The 12,157-nt window shown below is 36.9% G+C and overlaps 1 protein-coding gene across 1 annotated transcript; it reads right to left on the bottom strand.

Annotated features, from left to right (window-relative positions):
• Positions 1–2,126: 2,126 nt before the first annotated feature.
• On the bottom strand, positions 2,127–10,402 carry LOC144448559 (uncharacterized). Its single transcript, XM_078138835.1, has 3 exons — positions 10,267–10,402; positions 4,580–4,824; positions 2,127–2,846 (listed from the first exon to the last, which is right to left on the bottom strand). Exons 2-3 carry the CDS (start codon positions 4,789–4,791, stop codon positions 2,654–2,656), a joined length of 405 nt encoding a protein of 134 aa, XP_077994961.1. The 5' UTR covers positions 4,792–4,824; positions 10,267–10,402; the 3' UTR covers positions 2,127–2,653.
• Positions 10,403–12,157: the final 1,755 nt, after the last annotated feature.

Here is a 12,157-nt window from a genome sequence, read left to right as displayed (position 1 = left end):
CTACAGATAGGCTAGTGATTTCCTGACTTCCAGACAACACTTTTATCTGATTCCAGTGTTCCAGATTACTAAACCGATGAAAATTCAACTGCATCTATATGTGTCCCCACTGTCCCATAACCACCAATCTCAATCTCATTATCTTTGCATATTTCCGTATAAAGTAGGCCTCCCTTCATTTGTATCTCATTATTAACAATTTTCCTACTCCCCTTCCCACTTCTTAATTGCATTTTACCCAATATTACATCAGTATTTGTATTTAAGTGCCCTTTTAATTGGTTACTTAAGCCCTGAAGACCGTTCAAATGCCATTATCTTTACATACAACACTGTACCTGCCTATTCTCATATCTCAGCTTGTTATCAACTATTTTATGTGTCTAGTAACTTTCCCTCTGGCTTTTATTTTCAAAAAAAAGAATTTCCTCTTCCTTGTCTTTCAACATACAGTATAAACACCAAATGAATTTTCACTCCTGTAACAAACCCTGAGAAGACCTTGTATATATATATATATTCCAGTTGTATAGCAACTTGATTTGTGTAAAGAGCCTGTTATTTCAAAATATCTCACTTAACTCACTTGCACTTTTTTTTAATGCCTTATCAGGGATTAGTTGTTGTGTAAATAGACTGAATAGCTTGACTTAACGTGATAACAAGCATAAACTAATTATTTAGTTTATTTATGCTGGCACTACTTTAGGGCTCACCATACCTGCATGTGCGTGTGCGCATTCATATTGAACTTCAGTTCAAAAACTTGAAATAAGAGTTGTAACGTTTTGTAGCCGTTCCAAATAATGGACAGTTCAGCCCAAAGGTTGGACGTACAAATTATGGCAACTTTGGTTAGATGCTAAGGACAAACACTTGTCATTTGTACCACAATATAGTTCCAAATACATTTATGCTGTGGGTTATCAATGTGTCTGCATCAAGGAAATTCTGCTTATCTTGCACTTAATTATAGATAACAAGCAAACATGTTGTCCGATATTCATCAGATTAAGGGCAGTCATGTTCCCTTTTGACATCCCAGGTTTTATTTTGCCGATAAATATCAGGGCTGATACGGCATGCTATGATGGCACATGGTTGTAACAGCGCTGTACTACATGTAGCCACAGGCCTGTCAACAGAGGTGTGGTTACATTAGTTAATTGTTGTATATGCATTGCAGATACATTGATATGCAGGCATATGTCACAGTGTCTATCATTTCTACATGTGACAGTACCTGTGTCAGGCTGCTGTGTGTACATTGACTGTATATAGTGTATACACTGCTGTAGGTACACTACTGATACAGTGATGTGTATACAGGTATGTCACAATGTCTGTCTTTTCTACATATGTGACAATACCTGTATGTACAGTGACTGTATACATTGCTGTATGTACACTACTGATACAAATGTACAGTGATGTGTGCAGGCATGTCACAGTGTCTGTCTTTTCTACATATGTGACAGTACCTGTATGTACATTGACTGTATACATTGCTGTAGGTACACTGCTGATACAGTGATGTGTATACAGGCATGTCACAGCGTCTGTCTTTTCTACATGTGACAGTACCTGTATGTACATGACTGCATATTATCATAAGTCCCATTGGGAAGCAATGACATCATTGCTTTATATTATATCTCTTCATTAGGATTCAAATACATAACAGCTCTTGGTGGTAATTTAAAATTAAGCACAGAATGTTGTGCTACATAATGGACCATCATAGTCATTGAGTATGGTTGCTAGATTCTAATCTAGTAAATTCTGTTGAGTACTTTTTCCAATTTGAAGTAGCCATATTTAATAGCTTTGCATTTTGCTGACTGATTTCAGCTGTGTTTTTGTTAGGGGCGATAAGCAGGTAAAAGTAAAACATACCTGAGTTCCCCTGTTGTTTTACCAGGGTTCCCCATTGAAATAATGGTACAATATATTGGAAACTACGTCAGTTTTACCATATTCTCCATTTCTGTTACCGGAGTTCCCCAACCTTAGCAAAAAAACCACTGCAACATCTATCTGACCATATAAATGTTAAAATTAAATACTCAAATCCAGGAAGATTAACAAGTATACATAACTTTTAATAACAATTATCAAAACTTTCCAAGAACAAACTTTCTAACAACATACAACCCTCGAAAAATCACAAGTGTGTTTGCTTGAATGAAGTGAGCCAAGGAAAGACTTCACACAAAGAAAAAATCCGTGAAAACAACAACCGTACAAAAATAACTGCGTTGCCCCTGAATCTGATGTAGGTTGTTGCAATACTTTTATCAGTTTTGTTTATATCTTTGGAAGTTATAATGTGACAGTAACAGGTGGACTTGATTGTTATAATGTGTAGTGTTCTATCAGTAAACAGAGTTATGGGATCTGTGGCTCATGTGGTGTTTATACTTTGATAAGTTACCAATTACATTGCATGTCTGCTTGCATGATTAATTGTCTCTCAACCCTGCTTACCATGAGCAAGCTAACACACCAGAGTTTTTTCCCAGGTTGTATTAACAACAAAATATTATACAAAAATATCAAATTTTTCTATTAAATTCAGCAGAAACTTTGATTAATTTTTTTGTTTTGTTTTCCAATATTTAGAATAAACATGTATTCTCCACCCAGTTTTCATTCAGTTCTTGAACATTAACAACACTGCCATCATAAGACATATACGAGTTGCATTGTAACCCATGTTGATGAAAAACAGTTGAAGTGGTCGACCTTCAAAAGGGTATAGCGGTGCCTCTAGTGCTAAATTCAGCAAAGTAAATCCACTTGAGATGACTACCAGTGTATGAAAAGTGTCGCCTAGATGCATTCTCCTGTTAATATGATGAAGAGATACTGTCATGAGTACAAACTAGCCATATAAAACTCTGATGGGCTAATGATTAAAGTCTGCATGTTGCCAATGGAGTCTCAGCAAGTCCAGGGGTGAACAAATCCACTGGTCCTGGGTCTGGGACTAGCGATTTTTTTGGGCGGACCTGGACAAATTTTACCTTATCTGGTCCATCAGAACAGTACCTTACTGTTAATAACTATGTTAAAAAAGTCATCTCAATATACAGATTCATAGGTAAGATTTAATTTTTCACATTAGCGGGACCTTGGACCACTAATTCTTTTAGCAGGACCACTGGGTTTTATAAGGCACTGGTCTGGGGACCACCAGTTCACAAAATGATTTGTTCACCCCTGAAGTCTCATCACTCATTTCTTTCTTTAAGATCCCGGGGGTGGGGGGGTGTTCGTTGTTACCAGTGGTCAGCTCTGGTAGGGGTGTGTGGCTAGTGCTGGTGTGTTTTTTAATTCATCATGTTAGCCAATGAAAATGTATATAACATTCGGATGTGTTTTTTAATTCATGTTAGCCAATGGAAATGAATATAACATTCTGATATACTCACCAATGTAACTATATGTTACATCTGGGAGTGTTTTAATTCATCATACTACTAGTCAATGACAATTTATATTACATGCTGGAGTGCTACTAGCCTAGCCAATGAAAGTGTACTTTACATCCTGGAGGGCTGTTAATGCATCATACTACCATATGAAAATATAGGTTACATTTTTGTGTGTATGTGAATCAAGTACAACAAGTCTTCATGGAAGACATAGACCCCCCCCTCCCCCCAAAAAAATAAATAAAAAAAATTTCTTGTTGTGACTACAAGTTCTTTAGTTTGTACATTATGTCGTAGGCTGTCAGTTCAAAAAAGGACAACAACTATGGCATGGCCTTGAAGGCAATCAAAAGGATACACTGACAACACCTGAAAGGGTTGTTCATTTCTTATCTATTATGTGTAGATCCTTGACAATTTCAGGCACATTAGCATTAACATTTATATTATCTTAATGATTTCAAAAAAGGAAGATATAGCTATTATTTGACCCTGAAGATGAAGGTCAAGGTCAAAAGTCAGTGTGTCATTAGAAAGCGCATCATTTACAACCACAACAAAGGGTCTCTATCTGTTAAGCATCAAGAGTTATCAGCCAAAATGTGAATATTTGTTACAAATATGGCTGCCATTTTGCCGTTATCGTGGGGACTGTGAAACAAAGTGATGTGTATATGCAGACTATAGCATCTGACATTTGTACTTGAATGAAGTCTCTATCTGTTAAACTTCAAGAGTTATCGGCCAAAATGTGAATATTTAATGACAAATATGGCCACCATTTCGCTGTCGCGATGGTTGTAAAACCAAGTGACATGCATTTGCCCTCTATAACATCTGACATTTTGACCAGGTTGGGTTGCAATTCACGCATGCATATTGGAGATACAGGTGGATACGGACGGACAGATGAAAGGAGCCCAGGGTAGGAGCCCCCGTTGGGCTTTGCCCTTTGGTTGCTAAAAATAGAAGCCAATGAAATTTTAGAATACTTATGGGATTGCATACTCCATCACACAAGCCAATGAAATTTAGAATACTTATGGGAGTGCATACTCCATCACACAAGCCAATGAAATTGTAGAATACTTATGGGAGTGCATACTCCATCACACATGCCAATGAAATTTTAGAATACTTACGGTAGTGCATATTCCATCACACAAGCCAATGTCAAATCTGATACTATAGATACTGGTATCCCAGTATGGTGGGAATCTGAAATCTTCATCATATCTTCAGGGGTTTTCTGTACACATTTTATCCATGGTTTAGCAAACATAAGAGGTGAGTACCAGAGTGCTCCAACTACATGTCCAGTAGCTGCACCAAGTAACACTGACAGCAATGGCATTTTGTGGGTTTTGTTACTGGGAATAACTTAAATCTGGAAGTGAAACAGAAATTAAATTAGACAAAAATAGGTGTTTTCATAGTGTCGTGATGTGCTTTAATTTAAATGATTTGGAGTCAAGTTGGTCAAATGGTTAGAGTGGCCAACTAGGAATCTGCAGGTTGCAGATTCGAGTCTCCTCGGTGCAGTTTAAATCTGAATTGTTAAAGTCCTTGGAAGAGATGTGAAATCCTGATTGTGCCTGTCAACCCAGCTGTACATGCCTACTACTAGGGACCTGGTAGGATAGAGGCTGTAAAGTGAATGCTTTAATCCTATGTGCATATACAGTACGTGGCTGCAATGGATTGTATGCTTTCCTGGGGAGAGTTGAGAAAGTATAATAAGGGCCGTTACACAGTTCTAAGACTGTGCGAGGGGTAATAATTGTAAAGAGCTTTCAGCAGTGTGGGAAAATGGTATGAAAAGTAGCATTTAGTAATTGCAGAATGAATAAAACATACATGTAAGGTTATAGCAGAGATTGACCTCTCACTGTGAAAGTAAGATTATAGCAGAGATTGACCTAGTGTGAAAGTGTTTCATTTTAAGGTTGGATATATGAATTTTTGAACATGAAAACTTACAAGTCCCCATGTGTCTATTTTCATGATTTTAATATTGCCGTAGATCTCCATGCTGTAGTGTTACTGTGTACATTAACCAAACACTGCACAGACACTAATTTAGAAATAGAAGTAACAACATTGCATGCTATATATTGAAATCTTGTGGTCAGTCTCACTAAACTTGATATATACAGGATTAAGTATAAATTTGGTGTGGCAAGTTATTCCCACTGTACATGTTGCTCAAGTTTTAGTCTCAGACCGGCTCCCTGTAGCGTAGTGGTTAGCGCACAGGATTAGCAGTCGGGAGGTCACGGGTTCGAATCCCACTGGAAACAGGGGATTTTTTTGTGACCGACCCAAACCCAGGCTGAATGTTCTACAGACTCGATGGGTACGCTGTATCACTCAGTCATGTCTCACTCACAAGACGAGTGTGAATTTGGAGGGGATTAATGGAGTAAGGACTCCAAAAGTCAGGGACGATTACTCACACGGAGCCCGCAGGTGCTATGTTTGCCGGGCCTGGGTGACTCTGGGATAGCACGTGGACTGACGTCACGTAGTCCCAAACCCAAAAGGATCTCTGTAGCATTTGTGTTTGTTTGTGTGTATTTGTCTGCATAACAGAAAAATCGCTGGGAGGAATTCCCAGCACAAAAATATTTATTAAAAAAAAAAAATGTTAGTCTCAGTTACCTAGACTCTCACCACTGGGGGCTCTCCTACAAGACCACCCAAGGGGGAACAAAACAAAACACCTCTGGGGAAACCATGTTTCAACTACCCCGTGCCAGTAATCACACAGTACATTTCTTCCAAGTCATAAAAAAGTCGGCTTACCGTTACGAGGCCTGCTTGTTGTAGTTTAGATGTATGATGCTTGAGAAGTGATAACTTGTCACAAAAGTACCTAAATCGTTTAGCCTACAATGTTGGATGTGAAGTATTCCCCAGCATGCATTGCTCTGATCGGTTTTTCCTGGACGGTTGAGTTGGAATCTCGCTTCCCCAGACTCTCGCTTGGGGAGGTCACGTAGGTAGAGCCCCCAGCAGTGAGGGTCTGGGTAACCAAGACTATTCTAGTTTCAATGTGGTAGGAAATGAGGGTACCTGGGAAAACCAGTCTTATTGGCAGGTTCATACAAATCAGCACCCTTCTTACATACAGACTTGAAGTTAATTTATTCAACCCCAGTCATAGCTGGGGGCATTTCAAACCCAGACTGAAGTTAAAAGGCAAATTAGTATACCACTTGACTAGCGTCTAGCAACCACACACAATGTAGCAGCATAAACTGACAGGCCTCAAAATTAAATGCAGTCCCAAACCAAATCTTTGTCACTAGTTTGAGTCAAGAAGTGACAAAACTACTAGGTTATTAATCATAGGTTAGAGTGGCAATATTTAAATCTATATTTCTCATGCCCTGACAACCCTACATATTTCTTAAATCTGACACCCTCTATACTATAGTCTAGTTCCTGACGACCGTGTTCCGATTTTACACTATGTTATCTTCACATATTATGTCTAGTCAATGTTGCTACTCTCGCACAGAATTCTGTTGTCCCCCTACAGCGTTCATATAAACATGATGACATCGCGTCCCCATGTCATTTTAGTTTCAGCAGACCTTACTGGAGGTGGAGTTCGGTTTTTATGGGTTTTTTTTACGGTTCACAGCTGTACCAAATGAATATTAATGAGCGATGACGACAGCCTGTCAATTTGTGATGGATTACTATTGACAGGCGCCATTTGCACATCACCCAGCATGGGGTTTAACCATATTTAACGCCTAGAGTAACGACATTGACTAGACATGATGTGTGAAGATAACATAGCGTAAAATTGGAACACAGTTCTCAGGAACTAGACTACATGTACAACCTCTACAGGACTGTAGGATTTAAAAAAAAAATCACATCTTTGATTGTATAATGATAATGGCCTCACAAGTGTGTATCTCAGCAAATATTATCATTTATTTTTCTTCTGATTTTACTTGTGACTCATTCCGACTGTTAAAGTACAATGATGAAATAAAAGTCCATACATTTAATTTTAATTTTAACTAATCGACTGACCCATCAAAGATGTTATGATGAAAAACATACAATTAAGTACAAACACCATTATTAAAGTTCAGGAAGAAAAATGACAACTTTCAACGATTCATATTTTTAGGATGAATGATGTAAGAATTTGTTGTCATGATGTACCACAACCAGGGTATAAAGCCCATATATTTTGTTCATTACAAGCATGTACATTTTGGCTTGCATGGGGTATAGTGACTTACTACAGTAATAGTACTAGTAGAACGTAGAAGGTACGTATATGCATTTCCATTTCGTAACTTGTAATGGAAAAACATATATAAAAAAACAACTTTAATATTGTACTTAGCCTTTGGCATTAGAAAGGATTTTTCAAAAATTAGAACTAGACAATATGACATGATATAAGCGACAACTTCGTCTACCTTAATGAAAGTCTTTGATACATCACAAAAATTGAATGCCCTCCAGTGTCATACATACATGACTTGTTTGCTATCTTAACCTTTTCCTAAAGTTCAGTGAATAAAATATTGACTATTTAACAGCAAGCCTGGGATTTCCTGCAGATATTTTTCATTACTTTGATACTCATGGGCCAGGTAATAGAACTTGTCTTCTGTCATAATGCAGTGACATGGATGATTAGGAGCATGCATGAAAGTATGATACAAGAAATAGAAACCTATTCAAATTTACCTGATTTCCCATCTCTGTTACCATGGTTACTAAATCTTATCAAAGACACACCGGAATATGTTTTCACTTTCCTGCCACAGTTTGTCATTAAATGCAATGTTATTGTTAACTTGTCAAAAGACTTTTCGTTTCCACTTGAGATATTTTGAACATGAAGTGTTGAAGGAACATCTTGCAAGATAGATAAAAATCTACAGACGTACTGCAGTATCACGAATTACAAATATCACAGTGAGCTCAGTAATGTCATCTCAGTCACTGAACAGGATTTCTAATGAACTCTGTCTGTTTTACAGGTTTGAAATATAATACAGGAGTAGACACTTGAAGGTCTCAGACTTTCTGTGTTCATGATCTTTTACACAAACTTCAAAGTATGGATTTATATAAGAAACAGTGTTGCCCTTCACTGAGTAAAAAGTGATATGAGCACCCCAAATAACACATTTGTGTGTTTTGCTTGTGAAAGTGGCATATGGATGAGGATTGGGTATTTATTTTGGATTTTTAATTTTTTTTAAAAACAATTTTACCATGGCTTCCTACAATATGAAATCAATGTGAACCAACATATACCAAGTCCTTGTTTGTAATTCTATAAATTGAAAAAACTAAAATTGTGTAAAATGTTTGTTATTGTATACATTTATTAATCTTTAGCAATTTATTGAGTTACAAACAAGGACTTGGCAAATTCTGGTTTACATTGATTTTTCAAGTAGGAAGCCATGATAAAATTATTTTATAAATTAAAAATTCCAAAATAAATATCCAGTCCATTAATGTTATTTTGTCTGTATGTACAATATTCAAAAGAAATTGGACACATTTAACAACCATGGTGATTGACAAATGCAAGAAATGGTTTTATTGTGATAACTGACCTTAAATATCAAGGTCAAAGGTCAATGTCTTAAAACATGTTTGTACTTGATAATAATGGGTAGACACTTGAACGAAGTCTTTTTGAGTCATGTAGTAATAAAATAAGATGCTCTTTTTTTTTTAAAACTACAAATATATATGGCCACCATACAGTCAAACTTGATAATGTCCTGAAACAAAATGGGCATATACATGTATATCTTCTGTATATGAAATTAGTTAGTGTACATATGTCGGAGACGTGGCTGTGTACAGACACATAGAGAGCAAATAGCCTGCCCAGGGGTGGGGAATCGGAGGGTGTGGGTGTTAAAAACACGCATAATAGGGAATTTAAATAATGTTCTTTTAGATTTGGTTTTATAAAAACATGTTACACACATTTTACTTTTTTAAAATTTTTGACAAAAAAAGGTTGGTCCCATGATGGACAAATTTGTTTTAATTATCTACAGTTTTACACTTTAGTTTAATCATGACTATTTATTATAAGTAAAAGAAAACCAAATTACTCACAACAAATTATGTCCCTTTGAAATAGAAATTCATATTTCGCAAACAATTTGTACATCTAGTCTGACTTGAAGGAGACTGTGTAGTATTACATGTATCAATGCGTCAAAGTTATCACTTGATCTGCAGCTGCAGTGCAGTGTTTACAATTACATCCTCACCCCTCGGACCTCTCCCCCGGGACCTCTCCCTCACGTGTTTGACAGAACTCCAACTGGACATGTCAAAAAGTGTACATATTTTGACAAATTATTAGGTGAAATTTGGGATAGTCGCCTTGACTGTGAAAGCGCCAGGTCAGACCGAAACTAAGCTGAATATTTGATATGACCTATTTCTCAAAGCTTGTATTGTTACAATATTGCAACGTCGTTCAATATTTCATCGTCAGTTCTCTAACTCAGCAAACAAGCTAAATACGACTCGCGGCGTTCTACTGCAATTTTTCATACGAAAGTATCAAATATTCAAACAGAAATAAGTTAATTTATCAGTTACTATGCTATCATTGTCAGTTTTAGAACAGATTTCTTGAACAGTTGAATTTTATGCGCCTATGTATTTTGCGCTTGGAGCGGAGGGAATCAATCATTCAGTGCACTATGTACGCTGCATAGCGCATGCATGCAGTCCGGCGTCCAGTAAACTTTTGGGGTCAATTTTACGGTTTTCTTGCATTTCTACAACGATATCTCAATGAACCTACCTACAATTTGATGAACAACGTCGAAACACAGAAGGTTACAAAATGCAAAGCCTAGCTGCAAGTTATATCTTCCTCTAACTTGTGAATCGATCGAGTACTCCGCGCCTCATGTGGGCGAACAACCTACACTTCACTCTGCACTTCACTGTGCAAAACCAGAAGTTGATGAGGTCAATATTGGGTCACGAAAGGTCACAGTGTGAAGATGGCTGAACTGGAGGGGTGGGGGGTGGGGGTGGGGGGTGGGGGGTAGGGAATGGGTGGACCTAATTATGTCCTGTATACTAGTAGTTTAGATGCATTTAAAGAAAGAACAATGCATACATACGTAAATGATAATAATAATAATCACTCTTTCAGGTAGGAACGTAATAAAATGACTCGTGTTCATCAAAACGCGCTATTATAATTTTGAGAGATTGACATTTACTCAACGTTAAAAATATCGTGCTGCCAGGTCAAATACTTTATTGAAATTTCTATATCATACCTTATTTCCCTTGTAACTTATCTCTCTCTCTCTCTCTCTCTCTCTCTCTCTCTCTCTCTCTCTCTCTCTCTCTCTCTCTCTCTCTCTCTCTCTCTCTCTCTCTCTCTCTCTCTCTCTCTCTCTCTCTCAGGCAACATTATTTAAATGGCAAAATTGGTGTTTCTTCCATGTAGTGATACCACATTACTCAACGTGACTGGTTTATAGCCTATATAGGTACTCACGAACTTATCCTACTTTCGTATTTTTTACTCAGTAACTACATTGGAGTTCTTCTTCTAAAAAAACGTGTTTGCTATTCAACAAGTTGGTCATTACAAATTGAAATGAAAATTTGGAATGGACTATTGAAAAAAAATTATGTCATTTTAAAAAGTACATTCTTTGCGTGTCGGTGCTGCGATATTAATTAAGACATCGATACATTGATTGATGCGCGATTGATCATGTGCAATGACCGTACTCGTTTCTTTATTAATTTGATATAACATTCCAGTTCATTATTTAGATTGTATAGTGTGTCCTTAAAGTTCATATAACGCACTTGAAGTAGGCCAGGTTTGTGCGATTAATTTAGGCTGACGTTGTTATTACAAATGTTTGACAGAGAGTGTATTTCATCTAATCCATCAGGCATCACTGAAATTGTGTACTTGGTTTACCTATATATTGATTTCTGTACTAACACAACTCTTCAACAGATGTTGTAACATGTTGCCCTATAACTTAAGCGTACAGATCTTGAGTTGTTGTTTTATCAAATTAAATTACTGTAACAACTAAAATAGAGAAAGATAAAATGTAGTTTATGATTAGACTGGAGTCTACCAAGGAGATCACATCTAAATGTCTGCAATTGGCCTTTGCGAAAAGTAGTGTCCGTTGAAATGATAATTTCGTATCTTAGGGCTCGTTCGAAGTTTACAGTACTTTTAAAGTTACCATTATAACATCTGTTTATGTCACATTTATTTCGTACTCAAAGGCCATCGGCCCAAAATACAAGATTTAAATGTTTTCAAACAAAAAGGACAATTCAGAACCATAATTTATGAATAAATACACAAGCAAATGAGAGAAAATATAATAAACATTACAAATCATCATTTAGTTTCTTTCTCAAAGTCATGGCGTGAAAAACAAAGGCTGCCAAACGCTGGATGTGATCCACATTTGTACTTGAAAGTAGGTCAATGAAATTTACATCTGAAGGTGTATCCAAAAATTGCGCAGGAATGTATTTTGTCCTTATGTTGGAAAAGAAAGGACAAACTAGCAGAAAGTGGTACTCATCTTTAACCTGATTTACATCACACAAAAGACATATTCTCTGATTTCTCTCAATACTATGAATTCTATCTGATTCTATGCGTAAGTAGTGGGCCGAGCAACGAAATCTCG

This window comes from Glandiceps talaboti, chromosome 17 (assembly GCF_964340395.1).
Source record: "Glandiceps talaboti chromosome 17, keGlaTala1.1, whole genome shotgun sequence".
NCBI lineage: Eukaryota > Metazoa > Hemichordata > Enteropneusta > Spengelidae > Glandiceps > Glandiceps talaboti.
Note: the sequence above shows the minus strand (reverse complement) of the source record. Positions and strands in the feature narration are given on the sequence as shown.